At 56.4% G+C, this 26338-nt stretch overlaps 1 protein-coding gene across 4 annotated transcripts in view; it reads right to left on the reverse strand.

The window, feature by feature from the left end:
- Window positions 1-26338, reverse strand: part of FGD3 (FYVE, RhoGEF and PH domain containing 3) — a 50039-nt gene that overhangs the window by 13929 nt on the left and 9772 nt on the right. Inside the window, exons 1-8 of one of the 4 annotated variants that reach the window (XM_047699896.1) lie at window positions 20882-20978; window positions 12409-12560; window positions 11219-11751; window positions 7233-7322; window positions 6499-6635; window positions 4820-4976; window positions 2109-2247; window positions 1605-1663 (exon numbers count right to left, since the gene is read on the reverse strand). In XM_047699896.1, the coding sequence (XP_047555852.1) occupies window positions 1605-1663; window positions 2109-2247; window positions 4820-4976; window positions 6499-6635; window positions 7233-7322; window positions 11219-11701 (1065 nt within the window). In that variant the 5' untranslated portion in view covers window positions 11702-11751; window positions 12409-12560; window positions 20882-20978. Of the gene's footprint in view, window positions 1-1604; window positions 1664-2108; window positions 2248-4819; window positions 4977-6498; window positions 6636-7232; window positions 7323-11218; window positions 11752-12408; window positions 12561-13006; window positions 13187-13812; window positions 13984-20881; window positions 20979-26338 lie in introns of those variants that run through there. The other 3 variants (XM_047699897.1, XM_047699895.1, XM_047699898.1) reach the window with 3 other exon arrangements.

The raw sequence follows: 26338 nt of genomic DNA on the forward strand, positions 1-26338 counted from the left end.
CTACACAGCCTGTAAGCAGGCTAGTTTGGCTAGCCCTTTCACCTCTGGTCAAGACACAAGTGGTCGATGTGCGTGTGGGGCCAGAAAGGGGAGTTGGCATGGAGAGTAAGCAGAAGCAGGCAGGGGAGTGCCAAAGGGCCTTGCATGTACTGGGGGACTGGGTATGCACATGGGACAGCTGGTGTCACCTTGCAAGCAATAGCAGGCTAGAGGATTCTGAACACAGAGCAACAAGACAGGTTCCCTATAGGAAGCTCTGAGCTGGGGAAGTGTGGATCAGAAACTGAGTAGACGGCAGGTGGGGAGGCTGGGAGAAGCCGGGCAGTGGTCCAGGCTGAGGGGGTGGGGACCAGCGGGCGTGTGAAGAGGCTCCTACAAGCACACACTGATCACTCCCTAAGGCCATGGCCTGGGGTAAGACCGGGACCCAATGCCAGAGCCCCCCACCTATCACCATGGCAGAGGCCTCAGCAGACCAGGAGAGAGAAGCATTACAGGTGTGCTGCAGGTGGGAAGGCCTGGGGTGAGGTCTCAGGCCTTGTCCACATCCCTCAGAGATGAAACCCATGGGGACTCCCTGAAACATCCATAGGCCCCATGTGAGCTCAGGACCGCAGAGCTCTGAGAAGTAAGTCTTTCACCTCCACGAGATTTAGTCGTGGGGAGGTGGAAAGGGACGTTTGACAGAAAGGACCCAGAGTAAACCATGACCTGTTTGGGTTGCAGTGGATACCCCACCATGGGCCTAATCTCTGGCTGGTCTGTCCTGGGGCCCCAGAGCAAACCTGGGGACAGGCACCTAAGGAGAACACAGCACTGGGCCGCACATAGCAACGGCCATGCTAAAACAAGTCCCTGCTTCTCACTTCTCATGACTGAGAGATGTGGGGTCAAACAGATATTTCACTTTTTTCCTCTCAAAAAACAGCAGTGCCTGTGTGAAGATAAACATATCTCAGGATTGGGAGACACCGGGGTGGGTGGGGACTGTGGCGGCCTGGAGAAGGGCTGAAAGCACAGGCTGTGGGGTGGGACTTACGGGGTTTCTCAGGAAATCCAGGAGTCTGGATTCTCCTGTGAACTGCCCTGATCTGTAATCCTGGGCAAGGACTTAGAAATTCTGCCAAGGCACCGTGCAGGCCACACAAGGGACAAGGCCACCGCAGAGAACTCCCTGATCCACAGACCATGGGCTTTGGAGGTGTTACAACAACAGGGGGACAACAACAGGGGACACTGTCCCCTCCACCTCTGCGCTGTGTCTCGAGGTGGGGCCCTCGGGAGGTGAAGCTTAGACGAGGTCATGGTCTTGAGGGTGGGAGCCCCATGATGGGGTCACAACCCTGATGAGACATCAGACAACATGCTCTGCCTGCTCAGAAGCCGGGGACAGAAGTTGCTGGCACCCAGCTTCGAGATACACAGTGTGGCCAGAACCTGTCTGTGGGATTTTGTTCCAGCGGCTGGTGGAGATAGGCACCGGCTGAGATGGAGCCATAGAGCTAGGATCCGGCAGGCCTGTCTTTCCTGTGACGGAGCCCCTGTCCATGTGGGGTGTGCCTGCTGTGGGGCCCTCGGGCATCCTCCATGAGCTCCACACTCACCATTTTCCGAATGGCAGCATTCGAGTGGTTGGCAGCGGTGGAGATGAGCTCCAAGGACCCTGCAGGAGGAAGACGCAGAGTCGGGCTACGGGGCGCCTGCCGCCTCGTCAGGGGCTGCCCTGCTCCCACCCTTCCCTGTGGGTGTCGAGGCTGTTCAGGAGACCTGGCCCTGGGTTGGGCCCTGCAGACACACTCCGTTTGGTGATGGGGTCTGGGGGGGCTGGCATCCCACTCCCCAAGCCGCCCCCAGCCCCATGAGGCCCTTCCTGGGACCTGACCTCTGCCAGCATCAGCAACTCCCTCCCCAGAACCAGGATCCCCCCTCTAAGGGCAGTGGGGGCAGGGCGGTTTATCCCTTGCAGTTACTTCCTGAGATGTGCTTAGGAAGCACTGGGCAATCTGCCCCGCTCTGTCCCTGTCCCTGTCTATGTCTCTCTCCTCTCTCCCTGTGGGTTCCCAGCAGGGGCCCCAGCTCCCATGTGGCCTGGTGGCTGCTGGGCTCACTTTCTGCGTCCTTCCGATCGGGGGCATCTCCTGGGAGCCTCTTCAGATAGTCCTTGAGTAGCAGTTGGTAGCGGGGGACCCTCTGCACGGGCTCCAGCATGTGGTGCTGCAGCGTCAGGTTCCCACACACCTCTTGCTTCTGTGGGGGAGAAAGGCAGCACGTGGCACCTGCAGAAACACGTGTGGACCTGGCCCCCGTTTCTGGCCTCCATGGCACCTGGACTCTGCTGACTGCAGACTACATTACAGCAGGGTAAACCGAGGCCTGGAGAGACTGAACAATGGAGCAAGGACCCAGACCCCCGTGCAGGCTTTTATAAAGGTTCTCGGGGGAAAGAACTCATCCTTACGGGAAGGCTTCCCTCCCAGGTAACCCCCCACCCCACGTTCACTTGCACGATCGCTTACTCGGGTGCCGGGGGCTGGGTCTCTTCCCTCCCTGGACACCAGGGAGGACTGGCCTCCCAACTACGACGGGGGACCTGCGGCCCTGCCGAGAAGCTGCTCTGAGTGTGGCTGTGTGCTCTGATGGAAGTGCAACCCTTAGCACAGGGGTGGGTGCTCAGGTCTCGTGCCCCGCCCCCCACCCTGGCCTTCAGTCACTGCTCGGCCACCTCTGCCACCTCAGTGCTGTCCCACTGGGGGCCCCTGCCCTTGCTGTCTGCCTCCACTCCCTGCAGGTGCCCAGGCATGTGCTCCTTGGTTAAGATGCTCCAGCCTTCCCCCTGAGTTTGCTGGGGGCTACACTGTCCCCCTGCTTCTCCCTGCCTGCCACCCGTGCCACTCAGGGCTCACAAGAGAACAGCCTCCAGCCTGAAGGAGCTCCAAGTGCCCTTGACATGACAGGGCCCAAGGAGCGCCATTGGCAGCTATCACAGAAACAACCCTTCTGCGGGAGGCTAATCAGGGGTGACCAGGAACCGGACATTCACGGAATTCCAAAGTATCTCCCTGCAAGAAACTTCCTAAAACCATGAGGGACACACTTTGGAGGGGCACATGCTTTCTGGGAGAGGAAACCACAGTGCACCTCATGCCCCAGCAGGAGTGCGTGGCCCCCACACCTGCACCTGCCTAGACCTCCAGCCTCCCAGTGCTCTGGCCAGTGGTGCTGACACAGGCAGTGTGAGCTCCTAGTTCCTGCTGGTCACTCAGGGCTGGGGCTCGGCCACAGGCACAGCCTGGGAGGCTAGAGGGGGCAGTCTGTGCACACAGCTGGGGCTGGCCCGACCAGGGGTGAAGGAGCTAAAGGAGGAAGGACTGGAACTGTCCTCTGTGGGCAGGGACACAGAGGCATCTAGGACTCCACACTAGGAAATCCTGGGTGACCCGAGGGCCACAGGACCAGGGGGGAAACGCAGAAGGAGGAACGTGTGTCCGTGGGAATGCACATAGGCACACACATGTATGTATAGTGTGTGTGCACAGATGCGGTATGTGACGTTCAAGCGTGGTGCTCAGGGTACACGGGATATTGGGATAAGTAGCTAACTATTCACAGAAAGAAAACTGGACTCTTACCTCACACCACAACCCACCTGGAAACTATTCTGGAATAGCAATTCTAATTTTTTTAAACAAAGACATAGCATTAGAAAAAAAATTATCTAATCACGGGATAGGAAATACATTTATAAGCATTACTTTGAAGATTTTTAAACCATTTTTTTAATTTAAAAAAATAGGGGCGCCTGGGTGGCTCAGTGGGTTAAAGCCTCTGCCTTCAGCTCAGGTCATGGTCCCAGGGTCCTGGGATCGAGCCCCGCGTCGGGCTCTCTGCTCCGCGGGGAGCCTGCTTCCTCTCCCTCTCCCTCTGTCTGCCTCTCTGCCTACTTGTGATCTCTGTCTGTCAAATAAAAAAAAAAAATTTTTTTTTTAAAGATTTTATTTATTTATTTGACAGACAGAGATCACAAGCAGGCAGAGAGGCAGGCAGAGAGAGAGAGAGAGGAGGAAGCAGGCTCCCCGCGGAGCAGAGAGCCCGACGCGGGGCTCGATCCCAGGACCCTGGGACCATGACCTGAGCTGAAGGCAGAGGCTTTAACCCACTGAGCCACCCAGGCGCCCCCCCAAAAAAAATTTTTTTTTAAATAAAACCATTATTTTATTTAAAAACTGGTGAATGTGGAGCACCTGGATGGCTCAGTCAGTTAAGCATCTGCCTTCAGTTCAGGTCATGATCCCAGAGTCCCAGGACTGAGCTCCGCATCGGGCTTCCTGCTCAGCAGAAAGCCTGCTTCTCTCTTTCAGATAGATAAATAAAATCTTTTTAAATGTTGTTTTTAATTTAAAAATCTTTAAAAAAAAGACTTCACTTTAATAAAGAAACTGGTAGAAGTGGTTCCTTAAAAACTAAAAATTTTGTTTAGTAAACAATGTTGTAAATAAAAATCAATGGGGAAAATAACTTGTAAGATACAGGACAGATAATAAAAAACATTCTTAATGTGTAAAATCCTGGCAAATTGAGTTCACGGAGGGAGGAGGGGACTTTGGAGAGAGGCGGGAGTCACAGTCACCTTGGGATCCAGAGTCCACCCAACAACAATGACCATACAGACCACACACCCTCTCGGAGGCGCTCCCCGTCCCGTGAAAGGACAACAAGGACTTGTGTCCCGGAGTGATTCAGCAGAGCAGGACACGGGCTGCAGCTTCCCAGAATCTCCCCACGCTCCCGCGACCCCAGCGTGTGCCGGCAGCTGGCCTACCTGGATGCTGTGGACTACGTCTTTGAACACTGGGGAGCGCTGGGTCCAGGCGCTCACCAGCTCCATGGCCCGGTCAAAGTTCTTGACGTACTCGCCGTACATCTTGAGAAACGGGGCCAGCTTCTGCAGGATGTCCCCGAGCCGGGGGTTCGTGTCCCTTTGTGGGGGGAGAGAGGTCATCAGAGGGGCCAGGGTGGGACGGGGACGTCACCCGGAATCCATGGGGTAATGGCCCGACTCCCAGCGCTGTGGGATGGTGGGCAAACTGGTCACCCTCTCTGAGCCTTACTTTCCTCCCTGGTACCATGTAGGGGGGAACCATGTGTTACACGGAGGTAAATGAGAGGATCCCGTGGCTCTCCAACTGTGCGGACACAGGACCACTGCTCCAGGCCAGGGGTGCTAGCGGGGACGCAACCGCTGAAATGGCAGGCCGCTCATCGGAGAGAATCTGTGAAGCCCCATGTCACCCCTTAGCGGAGCAAATTTCAGGAACAATGGGATGAGTGGACTCTGGCAATCTCATTGGAAAGCAGCAGGTTAGTAATAAACCTGGCACGGACAGGGATTTGAAAATAAATTTCAAGAAGCCTAAAATATACCCATAGTCTTTAACCTTTGAACCACAGTTCTAAGGGGAAGTGACCCTAAGACATCATCAAAAGCAAGGAGGCATGTGCAAAAAGCCACCAGGGTGGCATCATGAGAACGTGCCCTGGTCACCGTCCCTGGAGGGTGGGCTGCCTGTGCAGGCGGGCGGGTGGGCCTTCTTCCCTGCGGTCTGTGCACGAGAAGTCTCTCTGTGGTCTCGAGGAGAAAACCCATTTTTAGCAAGTGTGGACAGAAGGTCAGCTGGGCTCTGGGCTTTAATCCGATGGCCTTAGGGACACAGTATGACCTGCTCTGCAGGGGGAGTGAGCTCCTCATGAAGACCCACAAACAGGGACCCTCACTGGGCTGGGCAACTGAGGGGACGCCCGCGAGTCAAGGCTCCTGGCCTCTGCACCCTCACTCGCCTGGCTGCTGCTGGAGAAGGGGCTCTCGGGGAGCGAAGGGGCGGAGCTCCCGACGCACCCAATGCCCCAGGAGACCGGGTGCTGGCTCAAAGCCAGGCGGGAGAAGACAGGAAAGAGCAGACAGCCCAGAGCAAAGCAGCAGCGCCGGGAAGAGTAGGGGACGCATGCGAAGTGGACAGTGGCAAGTGGAGGGCCACGCCTGTGATGTTTTACTCTCCAGACTCAGAGTCGAGCCGGCGCTCCATGAAGAACAAGCGGACGCGGCAGAGGGACAGAAGGACAGCCCCTGGGGGCAGCCGGAGGATCCAAAGTGCCCTGGGAAGGGGAACGCTTCAGTCTCCAAAGCAAAGGTGGAGTATGTTGAGGAGGGAAAACAAACCTGCGAGGTCCGTTTACTTGCTGTTTGGTGTTCACAGACCCCACAGAGCCTGAGCGGGGATTAAAGGAGCTTTCAAGCGCAGACGAAGCAGCAGAGGTGTGGGGACGCTGTGGGTCAGCGCTGCCCCAGGCCCGTGCAGGGAAGGAGCCTGGACCTGCGAGACCCCCACCCCGCCCCGTGCCTGCCTGTCTCTCGGGCACACAGACTCCGCACGGAGAGGCTGACCACGAGAATCCCGCGCAGCTGCCGTGACCCAGCGGCCGGGAACCAGGGGCCACGCTCACCACTCCTGTGTGATCCGCGTCTGCAGCTCGGGGAGGAGGAAGTGCCCATGGAAGCGATAGATGGACGAGATGTTGGAGAAGATGCCCGTGGTGACCTCCGAAGGGATGCCGGCTTCTGTCAGCTGGGTGCAGAAAACCTGGGGGTACGGAGGCCCGTACAGTGGGTGCTGAGCTGGGGGGAAGGGCTCCTGTTTTCTTAACGAACCTCCGCTTCATCAAACGGGCTCAGACCTATGGTTTTAAAGCCAGCTCACTGATGGCTAAGGACTGCGGGAGAGGCAGACACGGTCCTCGGCTGATGCGGACTTGCTGTCCCGCCTCTGCCCACCTCTCAAGGGGCTGGAGGGTCCGGATTTCCTTTCTCTGCTCTGTGAGCTACACATGGACGCGATACCTGGCAGAACTCTGGGTGTCCAGCAGAGGTTTACTTCCTGTGCTCATGAACCCGGGCTGCTCTGGGGACAGCAAGCTTCCCAGAGCCCCTTTCCATGCTCAGATAATGCAACTGCCAGGAAGAACCCCTCCAACTAGGTGACGGGACAGGACCTTGGCCCCAGAGCCCCAGGCTCAGACAGCAAAAAGGAGGAGTTTTTGGAGGAGACTCACAGTGGCCTGAGTTTCAGTGTGAAGGCCCTCATACTCCAGCTGGAAGGGCCAGCCAGCGCTAAGAGACGGGGACTTTGCCTCTGAAACCAGCAGCCCACAGAGGCAGGACCCCAGCCCTGGGGGGCTACCTGGTCCAGCAGGTACAGCCGCCGTACATAGGTCTCCTCGGTGTGCAGGAGCTCCTGGGCGATGTGGAGCAGCTTCGGGGGCTCAGAGCACTGCAGAGAGAGGAACCACAGGTCCCTGGGGAGGCAGGTCTGACACTGGGGGTAACCAGGGGGCCTGGGGGCCAGAGGAGGCCACTAGAACTGGGCCAAGGGGCTCAGTTCTCACAGATGGACTTCTCAGGGAGGTTTCTAGGGAAGGCACAACAGCTCCTGCCAACCCCCCCCAACCATCCCAGATACAACTCTGCCCTCCTGAGACCTTGACCACAGAGCAGCTACAGCAGCCACATCAAAATATTTTGTGGCCTGCTGTCAGCAAGATGGCAGACTAGAATGCCACAGGCCCTCCTTTCCCCAGAGACATGGTGCCAACAACGTATGGAGCGGAATCCCTCTGTGAGAACCCAGAGGAGAGCTGAGAAGCTATCGCTCCACATCACGGTAAAACCAAGAAGAGATTCTAGCAAATGGGGAAACCAGGCAGCATCTGGCACGCCCTTTCGTGTCCCTTCCCAGGCAGCAGAGCATGGCCCACGTGGAATGTAGTCCCTAGGCTGGAGGTCCCACTCCGGATGGAAATGAGACAGTGAGCCTCACATCCAGGGCTCTGACGTGTCTGGGGGCCGCCTGAGGGACTGCTGGCTTCTGTCTGCCCAACTGGGAGTGCTGTCATGACCCGCACCAGAGTTTGAAAGTCCTGGAAACAGGCCAGCCATGTGCAAGACAGAAGGCTCTAACTTCAAGGGGCTTTATGTAATTTCAATGGTAACCACAAGCAAAATATCTATAGAATATACATGAATGGAAACGAGAAGGGAATCAAAACATACCATTACAAAAAATTCAATAAAAAATAAGGCAGGCTCTAAGAAAGGGACAAAAAAGCCACAAGATGTGTGGAAAACAACTATCAAAATAGCAATGATGGGCGCCTGGGTGGCTCAGTGGTTAAAGCCTCTGCCTTCGGCTCAGGTCATGATCTCAGGGTCCTGGGATCGAGCCTTGCATCGGGCTCTCTGCTCAGCAGGGAGCCTGCTTCCCCCTCTCTCTCTCTGCCTGCTTCTCTGCCTACTTGTGATCTCTGTCTGTCAAATAAATAAATAAAATCTTAAAAAAAGAAAGAAAGAAAGAGTGTGGAACTCTTGATCTCGGGGTCCTGAGTTTGAGCCCCATGTTTGGTGCAGAAAGGACTTAAATTAATAAAAAGACTTAAAAAAAAAAAAGCTTAAATATTTATGCACCAAACCTCATAAGTCCTAAATATATGAAAGCACACTTTGACAGAATTAAAGGGGAAACAGCAGCATGGTGATTGCAGGAGACTTCAGTGCTGCATTTTCAACACTGGGCAGGACACGTAGACAGAATACCAGTGAGGAAACGAGGGTATGAACAAACACAGACGCAGACCCCCCACCCAGCAGGAGAAGGCACATTCTTCTCAAGTGCACATGGAACATTCTCCATGATGGTCTATATATCAGACCCCAAAACAAGCATTAACAAACTTCAGATTGAAATCACATAAAGTATTTTTTCCAGTCACAGTAGAATGAAACTAGAAATTAACAGCACAAGAAAAACTGGGAAACCCACAGATAGGTAGAAATTAAACAACACAGTCTTCAAGAAGAATTGAAGAAGTCGCAAAGGAAATTAGAAAATAGCTTGAAACAATTGAAAATGAAAATACAAACACCAAAACTTAGGACGCAGCAAACGCCGCTCGGAGGAACGTTTGTAGCTGTAAATGTGTGTGTGAAAAAGGAAGAAAGATCTCAAATCAACGACGTAACTTCACACTTCAAGAGATTAGAAAGAGAACACACTAAACCCAGAGTCAGAAGGAAGGAAATAACAGAGATCAGATCAGAGATAAATGAAACAGAGAACAGAAAAACAATGGAAAAAATCAATCAACCTGAGTTGTTTTTTGGAAAGATCAACAAAATTCACAAAACCTTAGCCAAATTAACAAGAAATAGAGAAAACTCAAATTAGTAATATTAGAAATAAACGAGGAACTATTATAACCGACATCAGAGAAATAAAAAGGATCATGAGAGACTGATGCGAACAATTACACTCCAGCAAACTGGGCGGCCTAGACCAACAGATAAATTCCTATAAATACACCAAGACTGAAGACATGAGGAAATAGGAAATCTGAATGACCAAGAAGGAGTAAGTGGATTGAATATGCAATGAAAAACTTGCCAACAAAGAAAAGCCTGGAACCAGTTGGGTTCACTGGAAAATTAATACCAATCTCTCTCAAGTGCTTCCAAAACACTGACAAGGAGACAACACGTCTGAGCTCTGAGGCCAACACTGCCCTGACACCAAAGCAAGGCAAAGACCTTCCAAGGACCCTGGAGATGGACGACCCTGGTGCAGACTGATGCAGAAGTCCTTAACAGGACACCAGCAAACCCGACTCAATGGTACAGAAGAGGATTGGACACCAGGACCAGGGGAGGTTTATTCTGAGACTCAACATCAGTGAGAAACACTTGTAATGACCTGTGTCGCTGCAGAAGCAGCCTCTGACAACATTCACTGTCCCCCTGTGACAGAACCACCAGTAAATGGGACTTCCACCGCAGGACGAAGGCTGACTTCCGCTCCCTGGGTGGGGGACGCAAGGCATAGGGTCACCCTGAGGACGGGCCAGAGCCTGACCGAGCAAATAGACCCACATCCGTATTGCAGACATGAAGGCATAGGCTTTCCCCCAGAGCCTGCGTGGGCAGACGGGGAGCAGGCCTGGGGTGAGCACCTGCCCCCCACTACCTGCGAGACGGGAGGCCAGCGGAGCTCCCCCTGAGCACGCCTTGAGAGCCACCGATGGTGTGGCATGTAGTAACCACATCACTTAGTTTCTACGTTGTAGGGCATCTGCACATCTCGGGTCCTTGTCGACCCATGCGCTGTGCCTTTCACACAAACCGGCCCCTGCAGAGCCACCTCAGCACCTCCGTGGGCTCTCACGGGCCCCCCCCCCGCCCTGGTCACTCAGAACCAGCTGCCACACACCGTGGACAGCTTCTATGCAGTGCCAAGTCATTCAGGCTTGCCAGTCCTAAACCTGCTTACCCTGCCTCACCTGTTCCCTCCCACAGAAACAAGACAGGCCTGCACGCAGTTTCCACCCCCTCTGCCTCCTGACCCACTCTGGTGCTTCCCGTGTGGCCCCGGGGCCTGGCCTGCTCCTCCTCGTATGAACCGCAAGCAACGAACTATCTTTTCAATGGCCGACGCACCCTGACCTCTCAGTGTTTCCATACCCAAGTAATAACAAAACCTACGTTCAAACATGACTCCCAGCTGCCCGCTCCCTTGAAGCTAGCTCACTACAGTGTGGGCACAAGGCTGTCCTTCGTCTGCCAGACCTGTCTTCTGTCACGGGGCCCTTTAGCCAGGACTGTCCCCACCAGGCCAGTAGATCGGGTGCCTCCTATGACGCTTGTGGGACCCTTTCGCACAGGCCATGTCTCTGGGCCAGGCCCTCTGCTTCATTTCCTCGTCCCCACGTACCCCAGTGCAGACCCCAGAGCCCAGGGTGCTGTCGGGACGCAAAGGGGCTCTCTCACAGTGGACCCACCACGGCGTGGGCACATCTGCTTCCCGGGACACCTGCTCCCTTCCCACCCCTGCCACGCCCCATGGTGACCCTTGGTTCCCTGTTCATAACACAGGGGCTCTGCGAGGTGGGCAGCTAGCCCTGACGGAGGGTGTGGTGGTGGCTCCATGAGCACTGAGACCTATGGCCAGAGTCCTGGGGGTGGGGCCCCTGCACCCCCATGAGGACATGGAACCTAGGCTTGGGAGGTTGTCACTTGGGGAGCCAGAGCCCCTGCCCTCCCCGCTGACCCACCACAGGGCCTCTCTGACCTCACGAACCCTCAGAAGAGCCCCTGTGACCCCAGGACGTGAGGGCGGCCTACCTTGGCCAGGTCGGCAAGGTCCCCTGGGGGGCTGTTCTCGGGGTCGGGCTCCTCACCGCTGCCTTCACCCACGTCGCTATCGGCCACCTCCTGCAGGGCCTTGCCTTCTGGGGCTCCGTCCAGCTGCGGCCCCAGGACTGTGGGGCCCTGGCCAGCCTCGCTGCCCTCCCCGCAGGGGAACTGCTCATTAGCCACGCTGCAGGATGGGCTGTCGATCCCGCTGTCCCGGTTGGGGAGCTTAGCACCACCATTCAGCTCCCCCGAGGGGCCTGTATCCGGGAGGCCATCCCCTGCAGCAACTGGGCTGCCGGGGCTCCCAGGGTCAGAGTCCTTGCCGTGGGCTCTAGGTCCGAGTGGCAGTGCCTGGAGCTTCCCTGGGTCTGCCCTCGGGAGCTCCCGGGAGGAGCAGCCAGGCCCAGAGTTCAGCTCCCCCAAGGCAGCAATGGGGGGCTGGGCTGTTGAGGCCTCCCCTCCTGACTCCATTGTCACAGCTGAGCTCCCTGAGCTCCAGGGGGAGCTGGCCAGAGGGCTGCCTGTTGGGGGAAATGAGCAGGGTCAGTGCCAGGCAGGCATGGCCCAGCCCCTGCACGCAGCCCCGAGTGCAGCCCCCAGGCATGTCCACCCAAAGAAGGGTGGAGGTGGGAGAGGGCCGTGTGGGGACAGCCCACACAGCTCCAGCTGGGTCCTGTCCAGACAGGCCTTTGCGGATTGGCAAATGGAAAGCATTTTATTTTAAAAATAAGTAAATTTTTTCTATGTTAAAAAAAAAAAAAAGGAAAAGAGAGAGGGAAGAGAAGAGGGAGGTAAGAAGGGGAAGACGGAGGGAAGGAATCCCACAGCATGAAGCCCCCTGTTGCACAACACGTTTAAACTACACCCACAGAAATAACTGTGGTGAGTGCGGGGGGCCGGTCATCTGTGTGCTCTGCCCCAGGGATGTGGTTCTGAGAGGACCCCTTAATGGCATCACTGTGACCCACATTGTCCAGAGACCCCGGCCCAGGGAGGCCAGGGCTTTGTCCCAGATGCCACCCCTCCCCCACAAAGTGCCCTGGAGTCGATGGCTGCTTTCACGGCCCACCTCTCCTGGACACCCTCACGGGAGAGGCGAGAACCATTGTGGGAGTGTCCAGGGGGGTGAGGCCAGGAGAGATCGACATTCTCCAGAATCTTCCTTTGACTCCACTCACCTGACACCCTGGTCTCCAGGAAGGGCTCCACACCTGGCTCCCTGCGGGCTGTGTGCGGGGTCTGGGTTGGCGGCCTCAGGCGGTAAGCATGAGTGGGGCTGGGAGGCTGGCTGCAAATCTCCTTCCTGTCCAGCAGGTTTGACACAGGGGTCCTGAAACAACATGACAGGAGCATGAAAGCTGCCTTCACCGGCACCCGGGGTGGCCGGGTGTCAAGCGAGCTCCAAAGGCAGAAGGTGGAAGGGCATCTCCGTGGCCCCGCCCAGCGTGGCCAGCCCTGGACAAGTCATAGGCCACAGGCAGATGGATCACATGGCTTCCTGCCAGAACATAGGGACAACTCTGGGGGTCTGGCCCAAACCTCCAGGCCAGAACTGACCATCCCCACCCGTGGTGCCCTTCCTGGGGGAGGTAGAGTCCCACCCAGTGTGCAGAGGGCCAGAGGGCACCTCCCGGCCCCACCGAGCTCCCTCCTGACACCTGCAAACACAGGTGTCCAGGGTTCACACCCACGACCAGCCTAGCAGCCCACAGCTTCTGCACACGCTCCCCTCCTCCCTCGCAAACCAGGCTGAAGAACCATCCATCTCGCCCTCACACAGAGCCATAAAGGTGTCCAGAGCCTGCCCCTCGGTGCCTCGCAGGCAGGAAGACCTCCGGGCATGCTGCCTCCACGTTGGGACCATGGACTCCGCCTATGACACCTGCCGCACAGCCCCCTTCCTGTGGGGCCAGACTGCTCAGGGCTGGACCTTTCTCTGAGTGGCCCCAAAGCCAGAGCAGGAGGCACATGCACCACGGGCCCCTGCCCTGTTCTTGATGAGCTTCATGGGGAGAAACATGAAGGTTTTGAAACAGAAAGTACTTGCTTTACTGCATTCCTCTCATAGCACAGGAGGTAAACCCAAGGTCCCAGCATGCAGACACGACAGAGCCCTGCAGACGTGCCACTGGAATGCGGGCCCCACGCTCAGCCTCTGTGTGTCAAGTGCGGTGTCTGGCCCCAGGGGAGCCTTGGCAACCCCCAGGGGTCCTGCTTCTGGTCACGCCCCCACCACACAGCGAAGCACAGCGTCCCCAACTGGTGGAAACCAGAGTGGTGCACCCTCCGTCGCATCCCGCTCCTGCGTGGATCCAGCCTCACATGGACCCCAGGGACAGGACAGGAGACCAAGGAGGTGGAGGTCACGGGCAGAGCACCGGCAGGAGAGCCCTGTCAGGGGGCCGAGGCCTGCAGGGTTCCTGAAGATGGTTGGCACACGTGGGAGGGCACCATCAGACTGAGCAGGAGTCGCTGGAGGAACAGCAGTGGCCAGGCACAGGCAGGGCAAAGCTGGGCCCCACCGGGGGGGGGGGGCACGGTCCACCCCATGGGGAGCTCTGCTCAGGTCCCAGGATGCCCACCTGCTTCCTAGCAGCGTCACGGCTCCCCGAACGGCGTTCAAGAGCAGCTAGAGCCAGGGCAGCCGCACCTCTAGCCTCCAGAGGGGAAAGCCTCCAGCGAGAGCTCGAGGCCTGCAGGAGAGGGACGTCCGGATGCTGTAGACAACGAGCAGGTCTGGGGGGACAGCGACAGAACCATCTACGCTGAAGCACACACAGACGGACAGAGCAATGTGAGCGAACGTCCCGCAGCAAACAGGCGTAACCGGACTCCGGACAGGGGAGTGGCGGGAAGTGTTTGCGGAATACAGACCACAGCATTCCTGCGTCAACGGAAGTTGTAAACCCACAGAGCCAAGGGTCTCAACCAACGCAGGGCACGAGAAATGTCTGTAAGTAGTTTTCCACACAGAAAGCTCCAGGCTCCAAAGGCTTCAGGGTGAATTCTAGCAAACGCTGGGGACACGAGAAGGCTCTGCTGAATGCTGAGCCCTGAGCGCGGCAGATGCCGACCCGCCCAAGACCAGGTACACACCCGCCTTTCTGACTACACAGAGTTCCAGGAGACGCATGTGAACCTGTGGTCAGAGACCACAGACAGGCTCGCTGTGTTGACCAGGGAGACTGCGTCACGGGTACACACACGTGTCGCACCTCGGGTCTGTGCTCTGCACGTGTGCCGTCCTCCGTCTCAGTATACAGCCCAGACGGCGATGCCTCAGGCGTGAGCCAACTTACCCAGCTGACGTTCCCCAAGTGCCATTTTTTTAAAAAAGATTTCATTTACTTATTGGAGAGAGAGAGAGCTCAAGAGAGCAAGCACAGAAGCAGGGGGAGGGACAGAGGGAGAGGGAGGAGCAAGCTCCCCGCTGAGCCATGGGGCTCAGTCCCAGGACCCTGAGGTCACGACTGGAGTGGAACACAGATGCTCAAGCCACTGAGCCACCCAGGACCCTCCCCGCGAGTGTCAGAAGGGACAGGGGTCAGGCAGAGCACAGGTGGTACCCCACAGCCTGGGGAAGCTTTGGCAGCCCTGTTGCCCACATGGTCATTCTCATCCAGAGGACTGGGGTGCACCCATCCCCTGGAGACCTTGAGCCATGACCAACTCTTCTTCCAAGGGCGGCAGAACCAGCTCAGTCAGATGGGAAAGCCCAAAGTTCAACATAAAGACATCCCACAGGGAGCAGAGTGTGGGATACAACAGAGACCACTGCTCCCCCAATCGGATTCAGGAAGGTGTGGGATGCAGTCCATGGCCTTGTTCACCTGGGGATTGGTCTCCCTGCTGCTTTTCCAAGTCCAAGGTCAGCACTAGGGAAGGCCAGCCCAGTTCCCACCTGCCCTCTGCACCGCACAGGGGAGCAGGGGGCACTGGGAAGGGAACACACAATGCACACATGCTCACACCTACACACGTGGTTCCGTAACACACGCACACACACATCATGTGCCAGGAGGTGTGCTCAGCACTTCTGGATACTCTCTCACAGACACCAAGGTGTGCGATGTCCTGTGTTTCAGACAAGGAAGCCAAGGCTGATCCTGGTTCACACTGCCACATCCAGGGCCATTGTGGGGGTGGGTGTGAGCACAGGAACTCTGGAGCTGTGGTCAGCCTTCTCTACCCAGCCCTGGCTCTCACCTTAGAAAAGCTGAGTCACCTAGCTGAGCTCCCAACTGCAGGGGAGCTACAAACACAGCAGGACACAGCCAGGGCCCAAGGCCCCTGACACCCAAGGGTGCCACAGCCCAGCATCAAAGCCCTAACACTGAGCCTGGGGGAGGTTCGGGTACTTGAAAAGGATGGAGAAATTAAACGTCCAGAGTGTTTGGACCATGTAAGTGGCTTTGGAGCCCTGACACTGCCCGGTGGCTGCCCGAGACAGGCAGGGACGCTCCTGCGCATGGACCACAAGGCCGAGCATGGCCCCACCCCACCTGCTGCCAGGTGTCCCCTCCTTGGGAGCAACACGGGAACCCCTGCTAGAAATACCACCCTCCTGTGCTCGCTTCGGCAGCACCCAGACTAGAAATACCAACCTCCTGTGCTCGCTTTGGCAGCACACAGACTAGAAATACCACCCTCCTGTCTCTTGCTGCCTGGCACCTGGCACCCTGTATGGTTCCTACCGACAGCAGCCACCTCCGCTGGCCTCTGAAATTATCCCACCCTGATCAGCACCAGCCTCAGGACTGTGAGAGAGGACAGTGCTTAGTGGGCTGCTCTCTCCCCACCACGCTCGAGTGACGGCTCACATGCAATAGGTCACCTGAACAAGCCTGAAAATACACCAGAGGTACCTGCGGTACCTGCACACAGGTCCGGGGGGGAAACAAGGCTGCAGAATCCACGAGGCCATGCAGCAGTGAGAAAGGCTTGTGGACCCGGAGCTGCTGCGCTCCAGGGTCAGGCTCCAGAAGCACAATCTTTGTCCTGGGGCCTCAGCCTGAAGTCTCCACCCTGTCTGCTGAGCACATGGAGATGGGCACTGACGGTGGGGTGCCATGCGCTCTGGGATGCGGTCGGGGTCGGCGGGACCTGGGGACAGGCTGCAGGGCATGCTGAGCACAGAAAAAAGGAGGCAGACCCACGCAGCGCCATCCCCGCGTGCTGGGATGCCCTCATCAGCTCACACCATCGCTTAAAGTTACCACGCCTTCAACAGCTGATGGAGTGACCCGTCCTCTTTAGTAAACTTAGAAGTTATAGAAAACCAAAAAGGATATAAACGCTCCCTACCCCTGTGGCGCTGGGATGCCCATGTGGGCAGCGGCCTGTGGGCGGGATGGCCCCGGTGGGGGCTCCTGGGGGGAGCTGCACCTTTTCTTAGAGAGGCGGCTGTCTTTCCAATACCGAATCCCAACACCCGGTCCTCGAGAATGCTCTTCTCGCAGAAAAACTGAAAGCAGAGAATTGAATAGATACATGCACCCCACCCCCAATTGCAGCAGTATTCCTCACAGCAGCGGACGGGGGGCTTAGTGGGGGATGCAGCCCCAGCGGCCAGGGCAGGGGACACATATACAGCTCATGAACATACTGGTGATGGAACATTCCTCAGCCCTCAAGAGGGAAGACATCCTGACACCTGCCACAGCATGGACGGGCCTTGAGGACACGAGGCTGAGTGCCCATCCCAGAAGGACAGATAGATACCATGTGAGGTCCCTGGAGTCATCAAATCACAGAGACAGAGAGTGGATGGCGGTGCCGGGGGCTGGGGGACAGTAGTGTTTAATGACGCAGTCTCAGTTTGTGAAGATAGAACATTCTGGAAACAGACAGTGAGGACGGCGGCACCACATGCAAACACTTACTGCCACTGGACACTTAAAAGTTGTTTGGACGGGGCACCTGGGTGGCTCAGTGGATTAAGCCGCTGCCTTCGGCTCAGGTCGTGATCTCAGGGTCCTGGGATCGAGTCCCGTATCGGGCTCTCTGCTCAGCAGGGTGCCTGCTTCCCTCTCTCTCTCTCTGCCTGCCTCTCCATCTACTTGTGATCTCTCTCTGTCAAATAAATAAATAAAATCTTTAAAAAAAAAAAGTTGTTTGGACGACAAATTTTATGTTACGTGTACTCTACCACCAATGAACAGCTCAAAAAAAGAATGTGTTTTAGAAAATTCTCATCAGAAGTTGTGTGATTGATGGCTAAGACAACGGTGATTGAAATGCCTAGAACTTACTGCCTGCCTGGGCCCTGGCCTTTCCTCTGCACACCCTGGAAACCCCTGGCGCCCCCCTGAGACTCGCGTTTTGACGAGGACCTGGCCCTTGGGGAGGTGGAGCTCGAACAGAGCAGGGACTGGGGCAGGGAGGGGCGCTGACACAGACCCCAAGGAGATAGACTGAAGCCCATGCTCCATGCGGCACCCCCACGTGCCACCCTCCCCAGAGCGAACAGGGGCATCATGGGTCCTCCTGTGTGGATGCGGGGAGGTGATCGAGCAGCTGGCCTGAGGCTTTGCTCCAGAGTGATGGGCTGCTACCACTCACCAGCCAGGCCACAGGGACAAGTTGCACTTGCTGAAACTCAGTTTTCTCCTGCCTAAAAAGGGAAATAACTGTCCTGCAAAGGTTCCCAGAGCCTGAGGCAGGCACAGCCCTGGTCCCGAACTGCCCACATCCTACCTGTTTGGCAGCCCAGCAGACCTACACCGCCAGGACAGCTTGCCAGGCTGGTGGGCTTCAGCCACTGACACAGCTGAAAGCTCCCAGGTCCCTGTCACCGGCTCCATCCTGCAGGACCTGGAGAGGCCGCGCCAGGGCACAGTACTTACTCTGTGCGCTCAACGCTAGCTTACCAGAAGCTCCAGACAGCAAGCCCGGAAATGCACTGCATCTCCACAAGAAGCCATGACAGAAGAGCTGCCGCAGGCGCACGGGACAACACAGGGCCGCAGGCCACGCAGGATGCACGCGCATGGGGCTGCAGGCACACAGGTGCGCAGTGCGCGGGAGCACGGCACGCAGGATGCATGCGCATGGGGCTGCACGGCGCGCAGGTGCACGGTGCGCGGGAGCACGGCACGCAGGATGCATGCGCATGGGGCTGCACGGCGCGCAGGTGCACGGTGCGCAGGTGCACAGCGCAAAGGACGTAGGCGCGCAGGGCCGCACGGCACACAGGCTGCATGGCATGAGGGTTCACAGCACACAGGGCAGCACGTGCACGGAACCAGTGGGCCTGCAAAACTGACCACCTGAGCTGCTTCCACTTAATCTTTTCACTTTTACATTTACTTAATGCTCTTCTTTTCTTCCTAATTTTATTTTCTACTGTTAACACTCTCATTCTCGTGTGCTTTATTTGTATTTCCGATTCTGCGTTTATTTTGCCATCACCTGGACTGTAAATATAGGCGCCGCATCACTGTCCACTATGAACAAACAGGTCCCCACACGGTAACCAGCTGTGCCGCAGCCGCAGCTGCTTCTGGGCGGGCCTGCGAAGCTCTGGAGACCTGCTGGGTGACCTACTGTTGGGCTGCGTGTATGGGGCAGGGGTCCCAGGCCAACTGCTGGTGCCCCGGGCTCCCCACACAACTTCACCTTTGCTTAAGTCTGAGATGTTCACCAGAAGACCTAGTGAAACGACCAGACAAGAACCTTCCAAAAGCTTCCAGTTGCACAGAGATCCTGACCATGCTCCCAGGGCTGGCCTGTGTGCATGCAACCTGGCGCTGCCCACCCCAGGTGTCAGTGCCATGGGGTTGTGGGGAGCTCCGCACATACACTTCCACTGTTGCCCCCAGACCCCCGCCTGGGGTCACTCTCACTGCCACCCTGGGGGATGCCTCCCCTCGAGTATAAGTCTCATTGGACTGCACAGTGACCTACTAGATTATTGCGGGAAAGGGAGACCAGGCTGCAGGTTCAACCTCCCAAAGCCACACACTTGTAGGGGCTATAGCCGCAGGTCCTGGGCATACGTGGGCTTCATGGGGGCCCATCGGAACCCCCAGAGCCAACTGGAAAGGTTAATTACCGCCCTCCTCACTGCATGCCTATCTGGTGACCAACCATCACAGATAGGGACCCCAGATAGAGGGAACAGCATCCTAGGCAGTGGGAACAGCATCCCAGACAGACGGAGCAGTGTCCCAGGCGGGGGGAACAGCGTCCCAGGCAGAGGGAACAGTGTCCCAGACAGATAGAGGAAGCAGGGAAAAGGAGAATCAGCCCAGCCATCTGGAGACGGGTACCTGGAGACAGAGGAGGTAGAACGCTGGGGTTGGAGCCAGGATGGGTCTCCCAGCCGTGGGCCCAGGGGACTGTGCAAGTGAGTGATGCTCCATTCAGGGCTGGTTTCACATCTGTCCCACAGTCTTCCACATCACCCCCTTTACTGAGGTGCCTCATTCTGCTCATCTGTCAGTGGGGGTCATGAGAGCCCACCTAGAAGGATGTGGAGAGGCCAGTGCTCCTAGCCTCCCAGCTGAGACCAGCAGCTGCACCCCTGTCACTGTTCTGAGTCCCTGGGCTCTTGGGCTCAGGACACCAAAGCCCCATGTGTCCTCAAGGCCTCCGTTAGCCCCCCATCTGAGCTCTGGCCTTCATAGACTAACCAAGGATCAGGCCTCTGGGTGTCAGAGCACACAGTCCTGTCCAGCTCCGGGGCCCCTGAACTTTCAGAGGTGCTGGCCTTTGTGGGGAGACAGACGTCAAACCCAAGGAGCAGAACCAGGGCCTCTGGCCTCCTGCAAACACCCAGCTGGAGCCAAACCACTTCCTCCCCGAGCACCGGCCCCGCCCAGCCCCGCCTAGCCCTAGCGAACTGTCAGGCTCTGAGGGTCTGAGTGGGGCCCAGCTGGGCAGTGTGCAGGCCAAGGCCAAGAGCTCTCTCTGTCTCCTCTCCTTCAGGAGTGGCCAAGCACTCAGCCAGTTGCCTGCAAGCCCCAATGGTCCCAGGAGCCAAGTGCTCTGGGTACAGCTGTGCCCCTGAACGCACCCCCACTCTACAGAACATGGTGGCATCTGGCTCCACCCCGCTGCCACCCAGGACGCCCCCATCCCCCTCCTGGAGTCGGTGCTATGGGCATACCAGGGTGTCCTCCTCCCCGGTAACCACTACAGCCAAGCCCCATCAGTGTCTCAACTGCATCTGACTGAAGAGGAACCTTCCAGAAACACACATTTTGTGGGAAGGCCTAGCCCCCTAGCGACCATGTGGACCACTCACCCTTCCTCAGCCCAGGTAAAGGAAGACCCACATTGCCCAGGGCCTCGGTGACAGGTGCGCAGGCTGGGCCCACGTGGGGGTCACCCTGATGTGGGTCAGCCTCAGACCCCGGCCCTTCCAGGGCTCAGTTCATCTTAGCAGGAGTCCAAGGCACCCCAGACGACAGCCAGTGCTGTCCCAACCGATGGCACGCTTGCTGCTGGCTCTTCACAGATCAAGCCACGGGCACCCGAGAGCCAAAGGAGCATGGACGTGCCACTCACCCACCACTGCATCGCTTCCGGCCTCGGAGCCACCACCCCAAGCCGCTCTTGCTCAGAGCATCCTTGTCCCCAAAAGTGGCCCCTGGAGGATCAACACAGGCTCTGGTGGCTGGCGAAGACCCCGGAGCTAGCACCACTCACCTGCCTTCCCTGGGAGCGTGCGCTTCTGCCCGGGGCTGACTTCAGGCAACAGCAAAACACAACTTCCTTTTGCTGGTTTTGCAACACAGGTCACCAAAGACTGCGGCTTCGCATTTCCGCATCGTCACACACCCAAGTTCACTGGTTCCCCAGCTGCCTCCTCTGTGAAAATGCAGCCAGACTGGCTGGAGAGCCGTCCAGGCCCCCGTGAGCCTCTGCACCACGGCCTGTGGTGGTTTAACAGCTCCGTCCGGGGGTGGAGGCGATGGAGGCCGCTGCCTGCCTCCTCCACCTCGCCTCGTGGGCTGCACAGACCTGTGGGCACACAACACTGGGACCCTCAGGGGGCCCAGCAGCCCTAAGCAGCGGGGTCCCCTAGCTGAGAGGGGGTCCGTGCATGGTCAGAAGAGCACCCTTGTCACGGGGCAGCTCCGTGACCCCCAGGAAGGTAAATGCACGAAGACGCCAAACCCTACAAAGCTCAGAGCATGAGCTCTTGCATTGGTTCCAGCAGCGGCCACTTCATCCCGCCCTGCACACTTCTTTAGAAACAAGGGATTTCTTTGAACCTTGGTGGCCTTGTTGCTGGCAGGGGTCACCATAGAGTCCCCCAGGAACAGCGACTCGCACACAAGGAACACACGAGTATGAGGAAGTCAGTACCAGAGCCGCTAACGAGGGCCTTCCTCCAGCGCACACGGACCTGCCTTGTCCCCCCTACCCCACGCCGGGGCACACAATGGAGGCTTTTCCATGCCCTCGCTGGTGGTGTCTGCACAGCAAAGATGCTCCTGTGCTCGGCTGTCTGGGGGTGAGGGGATCAGGCTGTTGACACTACCCACTTCACCTCCAGATAATCCTCCTCTTAACCCCAGATTTGAGGAAGTCTATGAGGAAGTCGGGGACGGACAGGTCACAGGGGTAGTGCCGTGTGCACGGACATAGGTGCACCTCCCTCCAGGGACGTGAGGACCCCGGTGAGCATGCACAGCGCCTACCCTCTGGCCTCCAGCCACCGCAGAGGACTCCAGACTGCCCCACTGGCAGGTGACAGGATGGTGGCTGGTGTCCCAGGTACCTGGGCTCACATCCAGGCTCTTGGGCTGAGAACCCTCAGGGCCGCAGTCCTCTGTCATAAAATGGAAAGGAGACGGGATGCAAGGAACAAAGGCCTGGCCTGTGGCAGGTGGCCCCTCCAGGTGCCTCCTGCTCCAGTGGGCAAGAGCCACACCTGACACCTTTCCCCAGCATGGCCCTTGCCCGCTGACATCCCCGAGCCAGGAGACTGGCGACGAGACCCCACCGAGACCTGAGGACCCGGGCCCAGAGTCCCATTGCGCAGAAATGGCCTAAGGAGGCAGCAGCTCAGATGTCATGACCCAAAAGGTGATGGACTAAAAGTGGAGTGGGGTGCAGCCCGGCTGGACCGTATCAGGCAGGGGACAACTCTACCTGGGCGGTGGCGCTGTCCAACAAGGAACACACTTGCCAAGAACAAGCATTTTCATCATATAGAATATTAAGCAGCATAACATGGTCCCTCGTCACTGTTTCCTCTGCACTCCTTGGAGCGCAAGACCCTGGGACAGTGGTATGGCTCCCACTTGCTCCTGGAGAGTGGCATGATCGCGTGTGCTGGCTCCCGGCCTCCCTGGCAGCAGGCAGGGCCGCAGGACCCAGCCCCGGACCACGGGAGCCACAGGAGCCATGTGGCCCTTCCAGCCTGGCCCCTCATTAAACACATAGAGAATTAAAGTGTTTATTTCTTTGTAAACAGAACATATCAAGATAACCAAATTCTTTCTTCTGCCTTTTAGTAGAATTCTAGGCACAAACAACATTAAAATTCCATGTTTACTGAACACGTTGTTGTATCCCAGATTGGGTGCCGATGGTCTATAGTCTGTGGTATTCTGCCAGCTCACTTCTGGGCCAATGGAGCCCATTATGTGGGTGCCAACACGGGAAGAAGGGCCCTCTGCACTGTCTCCTCAACTTGTCTGCACATGTAGAATTATTCCAGAATCAAAGGCTTTTAAGTTCAACACTTAGTGTTTCCATGGATGGAGCAATCCTGTGTGGGACCACGAGCCACATTGCTTCTCTCAGAATCTTGTTCTTCCAGCATTTCACGTCCTGGAAAGCTCCCTGTCTCCTCGGTGACCACTGAGGCAGCACAAGGGACAGAGGGTGGTAAAGACAGTCCCCAGACACAGAGCAGTCTGTCTGATGTTTACATGCGTGGGGCTGCCTCGACTCAACCCACACTTGGTTTTGTTGCAAAATGGCTTAGTTTTGTGTGTTTTTTTTTTAAAGATTTTATTTATTTATTTGACAGAGAGAGATCACAAGTAGACGGAGAGGCAGGCAGAGAGAGAGAGGGAAGCAGGCTTCTTGCCGAGCAGAGAGCCCGATGCGGGACTCGATCCCAGGACCCTGAGATCATGACCTGAGCCGAAGGCAGCGGCTTAACCCACTGAGCCACCCAGGCGCCCTTAGTTTTGTGTTTTAAAGATTCCGATGGCTGGCCCCCATTGGATGAGTCCCCTCTGTCATTGAGTCTGGGTGCGGGGTGAGGGATGAGTGGGTCGAGGAACGATCCAGAAACTGATAGCTTAGAGCCAAGGTCAGGAAGAGCTAGCTCGAAGGTAAGGAAATCTAAGTGGCCACACACATGTGATGAGACAGCTACAGCCCACACTCAAGTGCCCTCTCTCCGCATCAGGTTAGCAAAGACCCTTCCACAGGATGGCGGGTGGGACGGAAGGGGACATCTGCCCTTTGGCCCAGCACTCATCACTCTGGAAACTGGTGCTGGGCATACCTGCCCAGGTGCAAAACAGCAAGGTACCAGGTGGTTCCTGCACAGGGCAGGTAGGAGCAAGGCTGGAAACAACAAAGGCTCACCTGGAGGGAGCCAGTGGGTCTACCACGTGGTTCCCGATCAGCACAGAGAAGCACCTAATGGGCAGAGTGGCCAGACCTCCTCATGGGCAGACACAGCTGGTCACTAGAATGGTATGAAGTACCTGGCCGCCAGACAATCTAGTTATGAGCTCTGCCAGCTTTTCTGGGAAAACGTGCCTCCCTCTCTACGTGGGGGAAGCACAAACAGGGCAAATTATTGATGCTTGATAAATGAATTCCTGCATCTTTTCCATAAGTTTGAAAAATTTAAAAACTGTTTAAAACGGCTATCTTATGGATGGAGCAGGGTGGGAGTGAGAGCTCTCTTGGATCTTTTTGTTTTTTTAACCATGTAACCATATTGTCTACTTTTAAATTTAATAATTTTTTAAAAGATTTCTATTTATTTATTTGACAGAGATCACAAGTAGGCAGAGAGGCAGGCGGGGGTGGGGGGAAGCAGGCTCCCTGCTGAGCAGAGAGCCCAATGTGGGGCTCAATCCCAGGACCCTGGGATCATGACCTGAGCCAAAGGCAGAGGCTTTAAGCCACTGAGCCACCTAGGGGCCCCTAAATTTAATAATTTTTATATGACCATGATGAAGACACAAATTTTAAAAATTCCACTTCTTCTCATGGCTTGTCCCCATGGCAAAGGCAGCACAGAGCCAAGACATAGGCTGGGGCTCCACAGGCACAACACAGACAGCAGAGGGAGCACGGGGCAGTGAGGATAGGAAGGAGCACGAGCAAGCACAGGGGAGGATGAGGACAGGAGGGAGCACAAGGAGCAGAGGAGCATAGGGTGGGAGCATTGCTACTCCAGAGAAGAAGGAAGGCGTGAAAAGGAGCTGACAGTGGCTGAGGAGCACCCCTCTCCCTCACCTTATGGACAGCGACCTGGAGGCTCGACGGAAACAGAGCAGACACGAGATGCTCATACCCCTGCCCCTGCAGCCCCTCCACACATCTGTCCTTAGTCCCACAGTACAGCTGTATTTGCAAGGTGGAAAATCGGAGATATGAGTGTCTGACGATGGAGAATAGCACAGGCAGGGTTTCTATAATAAGTAAAATGATTTCATTTATTAAGCAAGATAATTACTATAATAATGAAAGCATATTAAGTTAAAACAAGACAGGTGGTGTCACACAGGGTTAGAGAGATGTAAATGGAACAGAATGGGGGGTCCAGATGTGCGATCACATGCGTGTGGCTGGTCGGGTTTTTACAAAGGCAGCGGCACTTGGCACTGGGAGAGGAAAGTCCTTCATGACTGTGCTGTAGCACGTGGACATGACACAGACAGGTGAGCCTTAACTATCACTCACACCACACACACACACACACACACACACACACACACGAACATACTTGGAATGAAGCCAAGTCTTAACTGTGAGCAGGACTCTAGAGCTTCCAGAAATGCACAGGTGGAACACCCACGCCCTCGAGGCAGGCAGATGTCTCGGGCCTAAAAGCCGCAGAAAAACACTTGATAAACCAACCTTCATCAGCAGGAGAATCGCGTGCTCATCCAGGGGCCCCGCGAAAAAGATGAAAGCCAGAGCCGCGGACGGGAAGGAAATTTGTAATACATCTCTCTGACAAAGGACTTGTGCACAGAATATATAAAAATTCCTACAACTCAATAAAGAAAAAGACAACCCAATAAAAATAAATTGAGGAACAGACTAGACCAGGGACTTCAAAAATTATCTGAAGGGATAGTGAGCTCCGAGGGAAGTGCTCCCGAGCCCCCGCGTGAGGGAGATGTAAGCTACAGCCTTGCGACACCACCATGCCCATCTCGCGCCAGCAAGGACGTGGGGCACGCAGGGGTCAGTGACCCAGTGCTGACAGGTGCAAAATTGTACAACTGCTTTGGAAAACCACCTGGCATTTCCTCACGAAGTTAAGCACACATCTGCCTGCGACCCAGCAATTCCACACCTGTGGGTTCTCCCCAGGAGAAAAGAAAACATCTGTCCACACAGAAACCTGGTCACCATGTCTGTAGCAACCCGACTCATCATAACACAAAACTGAAAATGACCCAGATATCCTCCAACTGGAGAACGATTGAGCGAAGTGTGCAACCATGTTCGTCATACGGAAGGTTACTCAGCGACCGATGTACCAGGGAAGTGGGTGAAGCTCACAAGAGAAGCCAGGTGCAACAGGTTGCTCTAGATGGGGTTAAAGAATGGGCAGAACTAGCACAGGAAGTTGGAGCAGCACGACCTCCGACCTCCGTGGCCCTGGGGGCGGGAGTATTGGTTTGCTCCAGCTGCTCTAACAAAACTCCATAGAAACAATAGCAGAAATGCATCCTGGCCCCATCCTCAAGGCCAGAAGTCTGAGATCCAGGAGTGGGCAGGACAGGTTTCCCCTGAGGCCTCTCTCCTGGCCTGGGCAACAGGCCACCTTCTCCCCATGTCCTCATGTGGGCGTCCCTCAGTGTGTGTCTGTCCTCACCTCCTCTTCTTAGAAGGACACCAGTCCCACTGGATTAGAGCCCACAACTATGACCTCATTTTAACTAATTA

The sequence above is a fragment of the Lutra lutra genome, chromosome 13 (genome assembly GCF_902655055.1).
Source record: "Lutra lutra chromosome 13, mLutLut1.2, whole genome shotgun sequence".
In the NCBI taxonomy this organism is placed as follows: domain Eukaryota; kingdom Metazoa; phylum Chordata; class Mammalia; order Carnivora; family Mustelidae; genus Lutra; species Lutra lutra.